The 19,602-nt window shown below is 40.1% G+C and overlaps 1 protein-coding gene across 1 annotated transcript in view; it reads left to right on the top strand.

Moving 5' to 3' along the window:
- Positions 1-19,602, top strand: part of DSCAM (DS cell adhesion molecule) — a 756,178-nt gene that overhangs the window by 451,749 nt on the left and 284,827 nt on the right. Inside the window, exon 16 of the mRNA XM_033942926.1 lies at positions 9,927-9,997. Within this exon, the coding sequence (XP_033798817.1) occupies positions 9,927-9,997 (71 nt within the window). The remainder of the gene's footprint in view (positions 1-9,926; positions 9,998-19,602) is intronic.

Raw genomic sequence — 19,602 nt, 5'->3', positions numbered from 1 at the left:
TAGTAGCGGCAATTCTTATGTTCTTATGGGTGCATGAGAAAGGCAGAGAGGAGTGAGGGAGGAGAGGAACAGAAATAAGATTGGTTATATTGTGGTGTTGCCTGCATGAGTAGGGTGAAGGCTGACTGGGATGACCGATTTTGGGATTGATCCCCAGCACAGAGCAAGAGAAGAAGTAAGAGAATATGTATGAGTGTGGGAGAGGCATGGGGGTGGCTATATCGCAATTGAGATGCATATAGGTGGAGTGGGGATGACTGGATGAGACGGAGAAAGTATTGAAGATTTAGGGCTGAGAAGAGGGTGAGGTGGTGACATCAAAAAGTGATTGGCTTGGTGGTGGGAGTTTAAGTGGATTGGGATGAAGAGAGAGTTTGGGAAAGGTCAGTAATAGGAGGAAATGGTGCACAGGAGTCATGGAGGGAAGGGGAAGGAATGGGCACTAGTCATCTCCGTAGTGGACAATGAGATTTATCCTCGATATGGGAGAGTTTCCAAGGCCTAGATTGATGATACAAGTCAGATTTATGAGGCTTGTTAAGATAGGTCAAGATTTTCTGGAAGCTAGTTTTAAGATGAAGGTAAAACTAGCTTGGTAGTGTTGACTTAACAGGGAGTTTATGCACGAGAAGCATAGTTATATGAGAGTCAGGAGTAAGAAGGTAGGGTAAAAAAATGGGTAAAATAAAACTGAAAAAGAAGGAATGAAGTCAGTCATAAACTTTTAAGGACCTTTTAAATGGTTGAATCAGTGCTAGAAGGAGGTGCACTGCCAGACAATGAGCAGATCACAAGTTTGGGTGGAAACAAACTTAGAGGAAATATTGTTATCAATCTGTGAAGACAGAGTAATGGAATTATAACAATTACCGGTAGCAGACAAACTAGGATTGCTTTTAGAGGTTACAGAGAAAGCATGGATAAGATTTTCAGATACATTTTCATAGTACAGAAAGCATAATTACCAGATAGAGAGAGATGAGTACATTAGTCTAAGAAGTAATAGATAATCCTCACAAAAAGAGAATGAATGAAGTCCAGTTATAAATTTTTAAGGACTTTAAATGGTTGAATTAGGGCTGGAAGGAGGGAGGCTGCCAGATAATGAGCAGATCACAGGTTTGTGTGGAAGCAAATTGATATCTCTCCTCCTCTCCGCACCTTTTCTTTTTCAGCACACCCCACCCCCCCACCCCGGCGTCTCAGGGCCCTGCATTATGTCATCACATTGACATCCATACACTTCCTCAAGCCACGGCCCCTAATTTAGGGCTAGATTCACCAACCTGCCCGACTGGGCCCAAACCGGGCAGGTCCGATGAATTCAGCAAAGTAAAATATGCAGATGGGGGCGATCGGAGGAAAGTCCCCCCATCTGCTGGCTCGGATCACTTTTCTGTGATCCCCACACATGCGCAGACCATCTGTAGAGGAAGATTCCCCAGACAGAATGGATCTTATTACTTTCCTATCTTCATTAGATTACACTATTCTTGAATTTTCTCAATCTCATGAGAAGGGTCACCATTTGGATTTAGTAACCTTCTCTACTAAAGAAATCTTTGAGCCATCTATCTCACTAACCAATGGTTTATGGAGCCCAAATATATGGTCAGATCATTTTATTTATTATTTTAATCTTAAATGGGGTCAGAAAGCAATCAAGTGATCATTACCTCAAAAAAAAGGGAAATAATCTTAAGGAGACATTTTGATCTGTCTTCCTTTTGGATAACTTATGAACAAAACCAAGGTCCAGACTCTCTCCTAAAGAGTTTGAATCACATTGGGAAAATACTAGTCTAACTATTTTAGACAAACTAGCTCCTAAACAAAAACAATGGGGTCCTTTTATCAAGCCGCGGTAGGGGTTTAACGTGCATAATACCGCGTGTTAAACCGCCTTCTGCGCTAGCTGCTAACATCTGCATTGAGCAAGCATTAGTTTTTTTAGCCAGCTGCAGAGGTTAGCATGTGATGAAATGTCCGACGTGCTAACCTCGCTAGCGTGGCTTGATAAAAGGACCCCAATGTCTCCTTAAGAAACATTTTTGCAAACCTAAACAATAGTTTGATGATGACCTTTTGGCCTTAAAATGTAAAGTAAGGAAATTGGAATGAGTTTGGTTAAAATCAGGGAATCAAAATGACCGAGTCTCTTGGAGGAAAGAGGTCTACTCCTATAAACAATTAATTAAATTAAAATGTATGGCATTTTATTCTTCAAAAATCAGCATAAATGGTACTAATACCAAAGAAGTTTTTAAAATTGTTACTAACATTTTTGAAATTAACCCTCTTTCACAACCAGTTCAAGTAAGTCCCCCAAATTTGGAAGAGCTAGCAAGCTATTTTAGTAAGAAAGTTGATAATTTATGATCATCTTGCTCATTGGTTGTAAGTAGGAAACAGGATTTTTTACCTTTATTAACTGACTAGTGTTTAAGCCCGTTACATTAACGGGTGCTAGAATATATGCCTGTCTGTCTTTCTTTATTTATGTCTCTCTCCCTGCTCCTGTCTCTTTCTTCCTTTCTTTCTGTCTCTCTCCCTCCTGCTATTTTTCTCTCTCTATCCCTGGCACCCTTTGTCTGTCTGTCTTTCTTTCTGTCTGTCTCTCTCCCTGGCCTCCTTTGTCTGTCTGTATTTCTTTCTGTCTCTCCCCCCCCCCCCCCCCCCCACTTTCCTTTGCAGAAGCAGCAGCAGTATTTCCCTTCCTCTCCAGGTCCCTGTGAAGTAGTAGCAGCATTTTCCCCCACCCCCCATTCCCTTCTCTCCCCCCCCCCACTTTCCTTTGCAGAAGCAGCAGTGATATTTGCCTTCCCCTCCAGATCCCTGTGAAGTAGTAGCAGCATTTTCCCCCACCCCCCATTCCCTTCTCTCCTGACCCCCCCACTTTCCTTTGCAGAAGCAGCAGTGATATTTCCCTTTCCCTCCAGGTCCCTGCTGAAGCAATAGCAGCATTTCCTCCCCCCCCATTCCCTTCTCTTACTGTGAGCTGAACTGCTCCGTTCGGCCTCTCCCCCTTCCCTTCCCTTCCCTTCCCGCGGGCTGGCCTGCTGCGGCTGAAGTTTTTTTTTTTAAATTTCAAAGTACCGGCGGCTCTTCTCACAATCCCTGTGGTGGCTGATCCTCCTGTAAAGAGCAGCCTGCGATGGTGGCCGGCTTTAGCGAACCTCGCAGGCCGCTCTCCTACTCGGTAGCATGTTCCCTCTGACGCAATCCCATGCGTCAGAGGGAACGTGCTACCGAGGTTGGAGAGCGGCCTGCGAGGTTCGCTAAAGCCAGCCACCATCACAGGCTGCTCTTTACAGGAGGATCAGCAGCAACAGCAGCAGTAGCGGCGGCGGCGAGTGAGGACCGAGGTGTGTTCCCTGCTGAGGACATGGGCAGGGAGAGAGCTTGCCTGGCTTCCATGGTGAGTGAGGGTGGGAGGAGGGGAGTGGCCAGAATGTTCCCTGCCGCTGGGTTGGCTGCCATGGATCACACACTACAGCGGCAGGGAACACGAAATCCTAAGTGCGCATGTGCGCTTAGTCTTTTATTATATAGGATTCCTACTATGTTAATCTAGAATGGGGTACTTTTGCTGATCCAGGTTGGGATGATTTTAGGAAACTTTATAGTAAATATGTAATATCTTATTGTTCATTAGATCTGTGTTCGCCGGATGTGATGAAACTAGTGCCTATACAGTTCCAATTACATCTATTTCACTGGATACCTTATCTGCTCAATAGTGGGATCTTTCCCCCATCAGGAGGTCATATTATTGTAACTCCAATTCCCAAGGATCCTAAGGGTTCTGTATCCCTAGTGACTAATTATAGGCCTATCTCGTCAATCCCATTTTTTATAAAAATTATGGAAGGTTTAGTAAATATAATGTATGTAGTCTTTTTAGTAAAGGTGCCAGTGCTTTGATTTTGCAACTGGATTTGAGTAGTGTGTTTGTTCTTTGTATCATGATAAATTGTTGGAATGTCTGGATGCTATAGGTATACACGGCCAAGTTTTGAAATGGTTCGAGGGTTTTCTTAAATTTAGAACTTATCAAGTAAAACTTAATAATGAGCTCTCAAACAGTTGGAATAATCCATGTGGAGTACCCCAGGAGTCTCCTCTGCCCCCATTGCTTTTTAATTTTGCCTCTTTGGGCAACAGATTATCTCAGTTTAAACTATTTAGTTATGCCAACGATATTACTATTTTAATCCCTGTTTATACTTCTCTTTCTCAAGTAAATCAAACTGTAGTAGAGATCTTACAGATAATTGAATTTTGGATGTCAGAATTTAAATTGAAAATTAATATGAAAAAAACCAAGTTTTTCTTTGCATCATCAAATTTAAATGAAGATGTTACATCAGTTGTTGTAAATGACACAACTTATAGCATCCAGTCAATCATAAAGATACTTGGCGTAATTTTAGATCGTCCTCTTGCAATGAAAAATCAGGTTGACTTGTTGGTTTGAAAGGGCTTTTATACTTTGTGGAAACTAAGAACTATTAGAGCATATTTTGATGTTAATTCCTTTCGATTGGTGGTTCAATCATTTATCCTTAGTCAGTGAGACTATTGCAATATTGTTCATCTTGTTCGTACCCATAAAAACCTCCATAGACTGCGTATAATTCAGAATGCAGCAGTCAGACTGATTTTCAAGTTGAGAAAGTTTGACCACATTACTGGTTCTTATCGTCAACTGCATTGGCTTCCAGTTGAGGCGCGGGTTAAGTTTAAGCTCGGCTGCATTTGCTTTAAGGCACTAACAGGCTCAATTTCTGAGTATTTCATGGAATCTTTTATTATTACAAGTTCTAAACATCTTAGAAATCACATCCACTGTTTTCATTCCCCTCAGTTAAGGGATGTAAATACAAGAAATTTCAGGAACGACTGCTGTCTTTTCAGGCAGCCTCATGGACTAGGGATTTAACTCATATATTTACATTTCCAATTTCATACCAACAATTTCATCGTGCCTTAAAAACGTATCTTTTTAGGGAATCTTTTGGAAGTTAGAATCTGGATTCTTATTCATTTGTATTACTAATTTTTGTGAACCGCATAGAACTTAATGGTATTTGCGGTATACAAGTGAGTTTTATGTTATGTTAAGTTATGTAAGATTAAGGGCTCCTTTTATCAAGCCGCACTAGCGTGGTTAACACACACGACGTTTCATCACGTGCTAACCCCCGCGCTGGCCAAAAACTACCGCCTGCTCAAGAGGAGGTGGTAGCAGCTAATGCAGCCGGCGGTTTAACGCATGCTATTATGTGCGTTAAACCGCTAGCGCGGCTTGATAAAAGGAGCCCTAAATTCCACCCAAAACTCTGCCTTCTTGCATCAGTTCCATATTTATGGAACTCCCTGCCCAAAGAAACCCCACTGTGAACCTTCCTATGCCAAATTTCGAGCTACCTTTAAAACATATTTTTATGAACTGGCCTTTTCTTCTTAGTTCTGATTTTTATATATTTATATGGTTTTTAACTTTGTTTTGGCATTGGATCATATGGCAACCAAATGATACTTTTTTCTCTCTCTATCTCTATACTTGTATTTAAATATTGCCATTCTTTTTTTTTAAATTGATGTACACTGCACTGATGTTGTAACAAAGAGCGGTATATAAATACTAAAACATAATGTTAAATATATGTTATTTTATTGCTGATTGTAGATTATTATTCTGACAAACTTAGGGCTCCTTTTACGAAGGCGCGGTAGCGATTTAACGCGCGTAATACCGCACGATAAACTGCCAGCCGCGATAGCCACTACCGCCTCCTCTTGAGCAGGCAGTAGTTTTTCGGCTAGTGCGGGGGTTAGCGCGTGATGAAACATTGCGCGCGCTGAAGTCGCTACCGCGGCTTCGTAAAAGGAGCCCTTAGTTATTGTAAACCACTTATTATACTATATTCAAGCAGTATATCAAATGAAATCTATTCAATCCAATCCAATAATTTAGAGATTACTATAAGTTACATGTGGTAGCATGGTTCATTTAGATATGCCAACTTACGCTTACCATAAACCTGCTGTAAATGGTCACACCAAAATGTAGTCATGCCAATTTGGATTTATATTAGTATTTTATAATGGCTTTTTGGCACACAGACATCATTATAGAATTGACCCGTGACTCACAATATCAGCTCACTTAATCGGAAGCACCAAGTTATAGAATTGTCCTCATAGGGTGCAGTTTAAAAGGTTGTACCCAATCTACAAGGCTTTGTATCATGGTCAGCATCTATATCTGGCCAACAGCCTCGCATCCTACTCGCTCTCTAGGCTATTTCTTTTCTCTCAGTGGAGCTTGCTGGAACGTACTTCATTAGGTGAAATGCATTTATCATCTACTAGAGGTAGTTCCTTTACTTGTATGAGGCTTTCTTGGTGGAATGCTCTACCTTTGGATCTTTCAAGATTTGGTTACATGAATTTGCTTTTAAGGAGATAAACAATATTGGGGTAGGTTATCTGTTTATTTATATAGGGGAAGGTGGGTGGAGGGTCAGGATGATGGTTTTATTACTTTATAGTGTATCTTAATATAATTTTTAATGAGGTGAGCTGCTGTATATCTTTGATTGATGGCAGTATATCATATTAATAAATCAGAATTGGAAATCAATAATCTGCTTAAATGATGACCACAGCATCAATATTTATCCCCAAATAGACAGGCCCATGCCATAGCTTCTTCATTTAGCAATGAGAAAATATGAGCAATGTTGGATTTGTGAATCCAAAAGTGAGGGACCTGAAGGCTGAAAATCATTGCATTGTTTCTGGGGAGTTGCCCAAAAAATGGAAGGAACTCTCAACCTGAGACTTCTAATGGGTTTGTGCAGAGGTCATGGAAGGTAGGGGAACTGGTTCAGGCACCTCATGTGCTTTCACTTCTGCTGCCACAAGTGAAGACTGTTTAAGGTAAATGAACTCACTAAATCAGATGGCACAAATGTTCTCTTAATCTGCCCAGGAATTTCCTATGTGCAGCCACAGCCATGGTCAGCTCAGTGGAGCCCATGGTTAGTACTTGCCTTCATGGCAAAGTCATCTAAAAGTGTAAATAAGCCCAAAGATAGGAGCAGATGTGTGCTAGCCTAGATGATGCTAGGAATCTCCAGCAGGAGAGACCACCTTACACTTGGTTTGAGATCATGGATGACATTAGGAGAGCTGAGGCTAGCGTAAGAAGCAGATATGAGATACTGCTCGCTGCCATTGAAGATCTGAAGAGGTACACGGGTGGTGTGCGTGGTGGGCACGGTAGGGAAGAGTGGGGGGTGGGAGAGTGCACTGATATTTTTCCAGTGTTGATCCTATAAAAGCTGATATTCAGCAGCATTGTCCAGTTACATGCTGGCCTGCTCAGCATGGTTGAAGTAGTCAGAAGCCTTTGCTATCCATTTAAACCAGTGTCTCTTAAACTTTTTTAGCTCCAGCACACTAAATGGAGCAAATATTTTTCGTGGCACATTATAATTGAAATTATAAAATTGCAAAACCAACAAAAAATTAAATTTGAGAATTATTTATTTAAAGTTCTTTGAGCTATGTATGGGTAATTGTAACAACGGTGAAACTAAAGTACTGTAGATAGAATTCTAATCAATGCAATGGATGTGCTTGTTTTTGAATGCAAATTGACTCAATACATGGCTCAATAGTTGACAAGCAAACATTCATTTCACCATCTACCATCTGCAGTCATTCTCTTTTTTTTTATTTAATTTCTGTCACAACTGAAAATCCAAGTTTACAAAGCTGTGCCATGGCACACAGTTTGAGAGAGACTGTTTTTAAGCCATGCTGATTATTGATCCCTATATCTCTAGCAGTCCTGAATATATATTGGATGTATAAATAAATCCACCAACCAAGCACCATGAATATTGATTTGTATAATTGTACATTAGATGTAGTCTGGGTAGCAGACCATTGATTATTTTATTCTTATGAACCTTGCATTGAAGTATTACATGCTCAGTGGATTTGTTCCCAATGACTACATTAATACTATAATGAAGATCTGAATTTGTATTTATTTGTGAGTTATCCATAACTACCCTGGCCTGTACTGATAAGGTTTAGAGATATCTATAATCTATATGGAAGGTCAAAAGCAGAATCATCCATATTGCATCTTTCACACAAAGTTTTTAATCTTTTCATTCTTCAGACTTCATACACATTAAAACTATTATGCTTAAGGATGAAAGCATGTACCCAGTATATATGAGGTGACTTTAAGCATTAATGAGGAATGTTGGTAAGATCTTCATGGATAGGAAGATTTTCAGTTGGTTTCATTTAGTTTATTGATATTTGCTATATTGCCTTTTAAAATTGCCTGGTCAAAATAGTATACAGTTTCTTAGGAAAATGGAAGCATTACAGTGCATAGAAGGATAGCATAGATGCATGCCCTATAGGTGCAGTCAGTGCCTCAGCACCTCCAGTGTTTATCAAACTTTTTAACCATGTCTAGTGTGCCCAGTTGTTTTGAAAAGTTGGCTCCAATGGATTGAGAACCAGTGTCTACCATACTGATAGCCAGCATAATAGAAAATTAAGTGTTCTAGATAAACGTTCTGTTGCAACATTCAGATGGACATTGACAAGTCAGATGTAACTCCCTGTAAATAAAGACTTCTAGGTCCACTTATTTTGCCCATTTTTGCTTCAAGACCCAATGGCATGCCCTCCTCAATTCATGCTGTACCCTTGAGGTTTCATTGCTATAAAAATCCTCTGTCTTTCTCCATGCTTGGTCAATTGGGGATGACTTTGAGAATCCTTTTTGCCTGGACTGGGTGTGATACCTCAGAGCTTGGGTTATGATGGTAGAGAGGGAGAAGAATGAAAGCAATAAGCTGCAGAGATGATTCTGGCCTGGACAGGATTAAAAATATCTGCTGTGACCCATATACAAGGGTCATTTCATAAATAATGCACACTATTTTTTTAAAATTTTACATGGTTGTTGTTTTTTTTCCCAAGTATTTCTTTACAGTCCTTCAATATAGTCTCTCTGCTATGCAATGAACGAGTCTCAACATCCAGGAAACTTCATTATTCCATCCAAGACACCATTCTAGTTCAGTTGCTGAATTGCTTGGGTACTGGCAGAAGAAAGCTCTTCCAGAGTTGCAAAATGATGTCTACGCATAGGTTGTTTCAACTTTGGAAAAAGGTCAAAGTCTGGTGGTCTCATGTCTGGACTGTAGGGAGCATGAGGTAACACCTCCCAGCCTTATTCATGTAGTTTTTCAATGACATTCCTATGTGCAGGCGAGCGTTGTCGTGAAGAATGAGTGGCTCAGCCAAGAGCAACTGAGGTCAGGTTTTGTGCATTTCTCTGCGCATTTTGTGCAAAAAATCACAATAATACACTGTTGTGACACTTCTTCCACATGGATGATGATGCCTTCATGATCATAAGCAAAAATCATCATTTTTTTGACTTTTGATTGAGCTCGTCAAAATTTTTTTGGTCGTGGGGAAGATGGAGCTCTCCACTCGTCATTGAAAAACTACGCGAATACGGCTGGGAGATGTTACCTCATGCTCCCTACAGTTTAGACATGAGTCCACCAAACTTCAACCTTTTTCCAAAGCTAAAACAACCTATGAGTGGACATTGTTTTGCATCTATGGAAGAGCTTTCTTCCGCCGGAATAACGAAGCATCCCGGTGAGACTATATTGAAGGATTGTAAAGAAATACTTGAAAAAAAATAAAATATGTAAATTTTAAAAAATAGTGTGCATTATTTATGAAATGACCCTCGTATTACACATGTAAGCCGCTTTGACTTATTGCATTAAGCGGGGTATCAAATGAATAATAAACATAAACATATAATATGTATAATAATGTGTATGTGTTTGTTTTTTTGTCAGCTCCTGATGGCCCACCTCAGGAAGTTCAACTTGAGTCTGTGTCTTCGCAGAGTATCCGCGTGACCTGGAAGGTACAATATAGACTTAGAGTATAGACCACAGGGGCTCCTCCTGTCTGTCTCTCTGTCCATCCCAAGGATTCTTACCCGGTAAAAGAACTTTATAGCTGTAAATGTACTTTATCAGTTCAACCCATTTCTAATGAATAGACTTCTTATATCATTTAGAATTATATGGATAATTATAGAGTGTTCCAGTGTCCCCAATTGTATTCAAAGCTCTTGAAGAGGGGGAGGCTGCATTTATCTCTAAATAATAGCTTACCTGGCCTAAGTTGTTTCCCTCTTGTTTTAATATGGTTGTTCTCAACCCATTCTCAGACACACCTAAACATACCTGCAATGAATATATATGAGATACATTTGCATGCACTTTCATGCATATCCATTGTGCGAATCCTGCAAACCTGACAGGCTGGGTTTATCCTGATTTAGTAGTTTGACTTAGGATGCATATTTTCACAGTTCTTTCTTCCACTCTGATCCTAAATGTGGAAAACAGAATAAATAGAAGCAGGGAGTAACAAGAGTAAATGGGATGGAGATAATGTCAAGGAAGCAGTGTATCAAATGAAAGGCTTCTGTGCCATATTTCAGACTGCCATTTCTGTCTCATGCTTAAAACTACCCAGGAAGTATCAATTTGCCCCCTCCCTCCCACCTGAAAAAATCCTGTCATCAACAGTATGGATCTTGCAGTCGATTTAGAGGACACAGAACAACAGACAGCATATGCAGTAAAGCCTGGGACAGGGTTTTGACTGGATCAAGGCAGTATGCCAGTGTCCAGTCTGTAGAACTTTCTTGTGCTGGAAAGACTGAAGTTTTCTTGTAAACCATTAGCTCAATAATATTGCAGACACTTGGGTCCTCAGCATAATTTGAAAAAGATTCTCTACCAAGAGTACTATGGTCCAAATTAAGAATCAGTTGAATCAATTCAGTTAGGGGAAAATGATTTTTACTGTGAAGTATTTCCTGGTCCTAAAGAAAACAAGATTAGAGCTGAGGGCCTTGTACGGATTAAGGCATCCGCCATATAGATTTTTACATAGAGCTGAATACATTTCTCTTGTCAGATTCAGAGACTATGCCTGAAGCAAGGAAAACATCTGGCCTAGTTTTGCTTCTTAGGGGTCTTATCAGTGACTCACTGAGCTGATATATCTGGGACTTATTATCATCATATGTTCCAGCTCGAAGCCTTATCTGGGGTATGCTGGTCCTTTTAGACAGCTTGGTGCCCAAACATTCTGGAATTACCAGCAAGGAGTTGAGGTTTCTGGAGGTGACGTTGAGGGGAAATTTCTAGAGATGCTCAGGTCAAGAGGTTGGAACAGGAGGCATGCAAAGCATCATCTTCCCAGATAAGACCTGAGTGCAAAATAGTATAAAGTTGGATCCCCAAGAAGGCTCATCATTCCTGGCTAACATTCTCTAAGAGGGGGCATGCTGCTGGTTCCTGATCCTGAGGCCTTCTGGCTATGCTCAGCCTGAGCTGTCTTCCTTTGTGTATGTGGCAGAGGCCTGAAGAGAATTGCCAGATCCAGACTGCTCCTCCTTCAGAACACCTGGAGATTTCCTTCTGCCTGAGAGATGTCTCTCCCACACAGACAGTGTTGGTCAGTGATCCAGGTGCTGTGCATCATTCCAGATGACCTAGAGAGACCTCCCCTACACATACATGTTGTATCAGCCTTTCTGTGAAATCTGGGAATTAGGGGGCAGATTTGTAGCCCATAGGGAGAACGTGTGTTGCTTCCCAAGTAATCAATACAACAGTGAATAATTGTATTCATTATGCATCCTAGCATTCGATTTGGTCTAAGGACTAAAGTCTTAGACCTAATTTATACTTTCTGATCATTACTATTTGCCACTTGCAATATAAATAAATATTCTATTTTGCTAACAGAGCCTGGTTTATTTGCTTGTCAAAAATCCTATTTGCACAGGAGGATTTGAATTTGGATCTTTGGGAATACAGATAAATATAGATAAAGATATTTCATATACCAGAGTACTAATATATCATAAATTCTGTATTCTAGTGTCCTGGCCTAGCCAGGCCTTTTAGACAACCCCTGTGACCCAATCTAAACACGCTTACAGCCTTGAACAAGATTCTTATAAAATAAAAGTTCATGATAGATTCCTTGGGCACCTTATTCCTTTTTCTTCAAAAAGGAGACTAGCTTGTGTTTCCTAGATCTAAAGGAATCTTATATATACTGTACATAGAGATACCTTTTTATTAATCTAAGATACGTCCCATGGTTTGAATGTAATTGCACATGCAATATTGCATACCGCCATTTGGCCTGTCCTCAGCACTACAAGTTTTCATACAATTCCTGGTCTTAGTAGTATACTTTGGCAAACTGGGAATATTTTCCAATTTGGATGATTGGTTGGTCTGGAGCTCATTTTAGAAAGATGCCACAGAATCAATAAACAATACCATCTATATATTGGAATTACTAGGGTTTGTCATCAACTACTCCAAATCACACTTGAGCCCATCACCACAATTGAAATTATTAAGAGTTATGCCAAACATGACTGCATCAATAGTCTTTATTCCACAATAAATGATTACACATTGATATCCGTACTGCAAAAAGTAAGAAAGTCAGTTGACATAAGCATGAAACATGTTGTGATTGTTGGGCATCATGGCCTCAAAAATCCATGTAACTTCTTTGTCACATCTCAAAATGAAACAAACCTAATACACCTTAGGCTGTTAGTAGTCTCTGTCCTCTCAAAGTTTGTAAAATGCCATTTGAATCACTCAACCATTGAGTGAATTCCTCTCCTGCTGGTTGCTTCAGTTGAATCTGACCAACAGCATCTCCTTCTGAATTCCTCAGACTCAAATTATCCTGATCAAGGATATAGCCAAACTGAGCTGGGGAGTGCACAACATGGAAATCCACACACAAGGCCTATGGGTGGTCCTGGGTAAAACATGATATTCCATGAATAGAGAGCCTCTATGGTAGATTTGTTTGTGTTATTGAACAGGAAGATCCCTATGTTTTTGTTTGAGAATAGGAAAACATAGCAAACTAGACCTAGTTGCCTTCCTCTTAGAGTGGGGAGAGAAGTGTCTATATGCATATCCTTCGATACATCTAGTAGCAAAGATGTTCTTAAATTCAGCAGAACTTGTGGAACCATGATATTTATAACTCCTCTGTGGCTGAACACAATTCATATTGAGACACTTCTGCTCAATAAAAGTTGATTGTTGGAACACCATCTGGGTGTACTTTTTGTCTGCTGTTGGTTTTTGTGTTTGTGATCCATGGAGGATTTGTCTTCTATTGTTGCGGTGGTCCTTATTGGCTGAGACAGAGCTAGTTTTGTCTCCTCTGAGAGTTATTCATTAGGGAACTGTGAAGTTGGGATTTTCCCCAGCCCTAATCATGCAGAATTCAAGAACTTTGTTAAACCCCAACATTGAGCTCTTTTCTCTCACAGCCTAGATGTTCAGAGGATAACACTGAACTCATTAAATCTTAAGGTAATGGCTAATTCTTCAAATCCTCCTAAAAGCCTTTTCTCTATTCTAAGAGCTGAAACAGAACTTGCATCCTTCAAAACTCATTTATCATATTCTTCACCAGATACTCTTGCAAACATCTTTATGATAAAAATTGATTCTCATCATAAAACACTTTGTTCTTCATGTTCTATGCTAACTAGTCCTCAAAAGGGTTCAAAACTTGTTAGCAATCTGAGTGTCTCACCACCTCCTAAAATATTACCAACAACACATATATGGCAAAAATTCTCAATACCATCTCTCACAGTCCTATCTAGGACATTATATTCTATGAGAAAAACAACATCACTTTTTGATCCTACCCATCTCAATGGATCTTTTATCACTCACACTCTCCATGATTTCCTCCTCAATCTCTACAGCCACTGTTCCCTCTGCCTAGAAATCAGCATTAGTGGAACCAATTCTGAAGAAAGGAAATCTTGATATGACTCTGCCAGGTAACTACCATCCTGTTTCACAGCTGTGTTTCATATTTTCAATTAACTTACTATGTTCGTCAATTCTGCTAATATTCTACACCCCAGGCAATCAGGATTATGCAAAGGTTATAGCACAGAAACAGCAAAGTTAAGTGAAGTGTATTTCTATTTAGATGCTGGTCTTATTGTCTTAGCAGTATCACTTGACCTTAGTACAGCATTCGATTTGGTCAACCATTCACGGTCTTCTACAATACTTTCAAGATATTGGCATAGGTGGTCAAGTACTACAATGGTTTTCTTCATTTTTGTCAAACAGATCTTTTAAAGTGGATTGCTTCAGTCATGTCTCAAACACATCAATATTCCTGTGAAGTCCCACAAGGCTCCATTTTTTCACCTTCTGTTTCAACAAATTCCTTGGTCCTCTGGCCTTAGAGGTTCAACAATGTGGCACTAGCTCTTATCTTTATGTAGATGACATGCTATTATTGTTCGCAACGTATCCACATTTTATCAAAGTACAACCTCTTCACTCCGGTTTACAGATAATGTCAACATTGGTTAACAGATCACAAACTTGTTCTTAATGATTCAGAAACTACTGTTACTTGGATTTCTGATTATCTTCTTCCACCATCTGCTCTCATTTATCTCTGAGATTTTCCAATTTTACCATCTCTGAGTTTTAGATACTTAGGTGTCATCTTTGATTCTCAATTAACATTCAAAGATCAGATATTATCTGTTGTACAGAAAGATTTTCAAGTTCTTCAATGTTTACATACCACTCTCTCATCATTGCACTGATTCTCTCCAGATTAGACTATTGCAATGTTGTATATGGCAGTCTCACATAATACCAAATCCATTATCTTCAGCTTTTGCAAAACACCACTGCCAGACTTCTATTTAATCAAGAAAATTTGATCATATCACTCTGCTCTTATTAAAACTTCATTGGCTCCCCTTCCTTTATGTTTTCACACATGATTTTGACTTTAACATATCATGTCATCTAATATAATAAAACGCTAAGCGCGCATGTGCACTCTACCACCGTGTTGCCTGATCTGTAGTTCCGTGGTCAGCAGAGTGCGCATGCGCGCATACAAGGGTCCCTCACTCCATCTAACATAGCGGTCTCGGCAGCGAATCCCCCCTCCCATTCTCACTTTGTCAAACTGGCCGGCAGCACTGGACTCCCTGCTCTCCACCTCTCAAGCTGCGGTGTCGGCTCCTCTCACGAGCCTGCACCAGCATTGGAGAAGGCTTCCGACGCTGGCGAGGATCGTGAAAGGAGCCGCCGCTGGCACTTTTAAACTTTAAAAAAAACCTTTGGCCGCAGCAGGCTAGCCCGCGGGAAGGGAAGGGGGGGCCGAAAAAGAACAGGACTCCAGCTACTGGAACGCAGGCTAGACCATGGGAAGGGAAGGGGGAGGGGCCGAACGGAGCAGGCCAGATTACGTTAAGAGACGGGAGGGGCCGAACGGAGCAGGACAGCTCGCGGGAAGAGAAGGGAATGGGGGTGGGGGGAAATGCTGCTACTGCTTCACAGGGACCTGGTGGGGAAGGGCAATACCACTGCTGCTTCTGCAAAGGAAAGGGGGGGAGAGAAGGGAATGGGGGTGTGAGGGAAAATGCTGCTACTACTTCACAGGGACCTGGAGGGGAAGGGAAATATCGCTGCTGCTTCTGCAAAGGAAAGTGGGGGGGGGGGGAGAGAAGGGAATGGGGGGGGAAATGCTGCTACTACTTCACAGGGACCTGGAGGGGAAGGGAAATACCGCTGATGCTTCTGCAAAGGAAAATGGGGGGGGGAAGGAGGGAAATGCTGTTGCTGCTGCACAGGGAAATGGGGTGAACATGCTGCTGCACAGGGAAAAGGAGGGAAATAATGACAGACAGCGGGAAGGAGGGAGACAGAAAGAAATACAGACAGTCAAAGGAGGCCAGGGAGATAGACAGACAGAAATAAAGACATACAGGAGACTAGAGAGACAGACAGAAAGAAAGACAGACAGACAAAGGGTGCCAGGGAGAGAGAGAAAAAAATAGCAGGAGGGAGAGAGATAGAAAGAAAGGAAGAAAGAGACAGGAGCAAGGAGAGAGACATAAATAAACAAAGACAGACAGGCATATATTCTAGCACCCGTTAATGTAACGGGCTTAAACACTAGTCTATGATAAAATCCCAGCTTACTTGGCCAATCTTATCTCATCAGTTTCATCAATGTACTCAACATACTCAACCTACAAACAATACCTTATCGTTCCTGCGAACAAAGCTCACTTAGAAGCAACTCAACATTCTGCCTCCTTCTTCTTGGCCCCCTCACTTTGTTTGTTTATCTCCTGCCCTTATCCAGGGCGAGGTACACACTTACATACAAAATATAAAATGACATATAGCATACACGTTGCATCCACAACAAACATCACTTTAAACATGAAACAATCCAGACCATAAAACAAGTTACATACTTACATACATAATATAAAATGAACTATAACATACCAGTTGCATCAACAGTGCTAACGAATAACAAAATATAAAATGAAATATAACATACAAGTCGCATCAACGACAAACATCACTATCACTATCACTATAAAACAGTACAAACCATAGAATAGAATCATAGAATCAGTGACCAGCACCCTGCACTCAACAGTCTCTACTCCTTCTCAATTAACCAATCTCAGACCCTGTTTTTCATCTGACAGAAACATCTTGTCTATTTCACTATGTAAAACAGTATTTTAAAAATTTCAAAGCTCAACTGAAAATATCTTTTTGGCTGCATTTTTCCATCATGTGCTCAGATTGAAACCTCTCAATGACTATAGATACTGGTAAAGAATTTATTATTTAATTGTATATTTGGTTCTGTTGGATGTTTTCTGTCCTGTTGAATTTTTGTAGTTCCTTTCTTATCTTTTATCAAGATTGCAATTTTTAAATGTAAACTGTCTTGACCTGTTACCTTAGAAAGGGCAGTATAACTTTAAATAAACATAAAGATGAATGTTTCTCAAAAGCGTTTGGTTTCTAGAAGGGATCTCACTAGAAAAACATATGAAGTTAAAAAGAAGAGATTTGCTATCTATTCTGATAGAAAGTCTCTAGATCCCTTTTCCTGTCCCACACATAAAACTGTTTGAATTTCTTTTACATTCTTCAGTTAGGTCTAAAAATCATCTCTATTATGGTTCTCTTAGTGCAGTTGGTACTTACAGCTACCATCACCGAAGGTAAATCGATCTCTCTATAGCCTTTAGGAACATGGCACTAATCTAGGTGATGGCTGTGCCCTTAGAGCCAGTGAACTCTTGTGAGCTAAAGTACCTAATCTAGATTTTTTAGTAACAATCACTTTGACATGGAAAGTCAATGCTGACTCACAAAGGTTTTAACTATAGGGTGGCTCTATGCACACATCTTCAGATCCTATCTAAGGAGGTATTGGAATGTCCAACTTAACTAGTCAATTATCCTTCCAATGTTTTTCCTAAGTCATATATTATCAATGTTGAATAAGTTTTCAACCTCTTCGATTGAAAAAGAAGTATTCATTATCTACCTGGACATAGTGGAGCTCATAGAAAGTTCATCCAGCTCTTTTTTGTCCCAATAAACCAGGGATTGTTGTTGCTAAGTGTATGGCTAGTGGACTGCATCTATGCTGAATAGTGGTTGACCCTGGAAGGGCATATGAAGGATCACAATATCAGAGCCATGGAAGTGTTGGTGGTACCTAGCCACAAAAGTTCAGTTTTCCCCCAAACTCTAAGACTATCTTGGATACCCTTAATTAAAAGATTATAATTTGCCTAATATAAACATGAAGGATCACTTTTCACTTTCACCCTCAGATATTTCAGTTCTCCAAAAACTCATTTAAAGAGAAAATTTTTTCACTGTTTTCTATTCCTCATCTCCCAATGTGATATTAAATGTATCTGCTTTATCTATATTAACCTTAAAGCCAGATACTCCTCTGTACTCCATCTCCTTAAGCAGGGCTGATAGCAAGATGTGGGATTTTGAAAAATTACAATATAAATTTTGTGCATGCACTCTCCCCACTTCCAATCCTGCTATATTTTCTCTATCTCTAATTAATTGAGCAAAGGGCTCCGTAACAAAGCTGCTCCTTTACAAAGTGTTTTTAGTGCCGGCCACCTCGGTAACAGCTCCGATGCTCATAGAATTCCTATGAGCGTCTGAGCTGTTACCATTGCGGCCGGCGCTAAAAACGCTTGTGCGGTTTTGTAAAGGGGGGGTAAGGTAAACAGTAATGGAATAAAGGACACCCCTGATGTATTCCACTACCCAATATGATTTGTTTTATATAGGCTTCATTTACTTTTATACATTTTACAAGGATCATATAGAGTGCTGAAAGCTATTCATGAAACCTCTCCCCTAATCCTGTTTTTTTCTTGATGCAAAAGCTCTCTCTGCATTAATTGCTAAGAGCATGGTAGGTAGCTGTAAGGGTATCTCTGCTTCACATTTTGGAGGCTTAAGCCATTGCTGGACCCTGACCCATCTTTCAAGAACCATCTTTGCTGAACCATCATTTTTGAACAAAGATCTCATAGGTTTTGCCTAGCTACACAGAATAGTTTGAGAAAGCAAGGAGTAACAAGCTTTACAGCAACCACAAAGGAGACAGTCACCTCTGCACAAATAGCAGCCAAGTCTTCAAAACTCTCTTTATTAGCAATCATTAATAAAATCCATGTATAAAGCAGTCTTGTTAATCATAAAAGCATGTAGCAAATCATGGATTTGATATGGACCGTGTTTCAGATAAAAAGCCTGCATCAGGCATGGTAATGATGTCTGTCTTGTCCTATTATCATCTTGGCAAGACATATGATATACCAGCTTTGATAAAGAGGGTCCATGAAGAAACATATTCACCCTCCTTATGAGTGCCCGGCCTTAATCTGGGTAAGTCCTGATTGATCCAGGTTGTCATCTGGGCAAGATGGAGGAGAATTGAAACCAAACTCTACAAGTTTGGGGTTGGTGGCTGGAGAAGAAGAAGGAAGAAAGAAAAGAAGACAAGATTTTTAGAAATCACTAATGTAATGTAATGTAATTTTCCTGGCTGCCGTACACATCTCTGTAAAGAGAAGGACTAAATTGCTTTTGAAGCTCACGGGTTTTGTCTGTATGTGTAAACCCAGCACCAGAAATAATTCTGCAGCTGATTATCCATTGGCAGTTACCGGACTGAGAATCTAACTGCAGGAGCAGATCAAGTATTTGGACTTTGCTTACTGGAATTAAGTGGGTTTGCTTTAAGCCAGATGAGGAATCGTTTTCATCACTACTGGATGCTGACTCAGCTGATCTGAAGGGTGAGAGGTGATGCCTTTTACAGTTCCTGGGGATTACTTAGACACCAGTCTTTTGCTTGCTAAGGGTTGGTTCTCTGGGACATGTGGCAATTAGTCTAATATATAGTGCTTTGTGATCTTCTCAGGAAATTTATTTAAATTAACAAAGATATTTTGTAGTGTTTCTGTATATATAGATATTTTTAGTACTATTAGTTATATAGTTACATATTTTTGTGTAATCAGTATATTTTTACAACTATTTTTAT

Source organism: Geotrypetes seraphini, chromosome 4 (genome assembly GCF_902459505.1).
Source record: "Geotrypetes seraphini chromosome 4, aGeoSer1.1, whole genome shotgun sequence".
In the NCBI taxonomy this organism is placed as follows: domain Eukaryota; kingdom Metazoa; phylum Chordata; class Amphibia; order Gymnophiona; family Dermophiidae; genus Geotrypetes; species Geotrypetes seraphini.
This window is presented reverse-complemented; position numbering and strand designations above follow the sequence as displayed.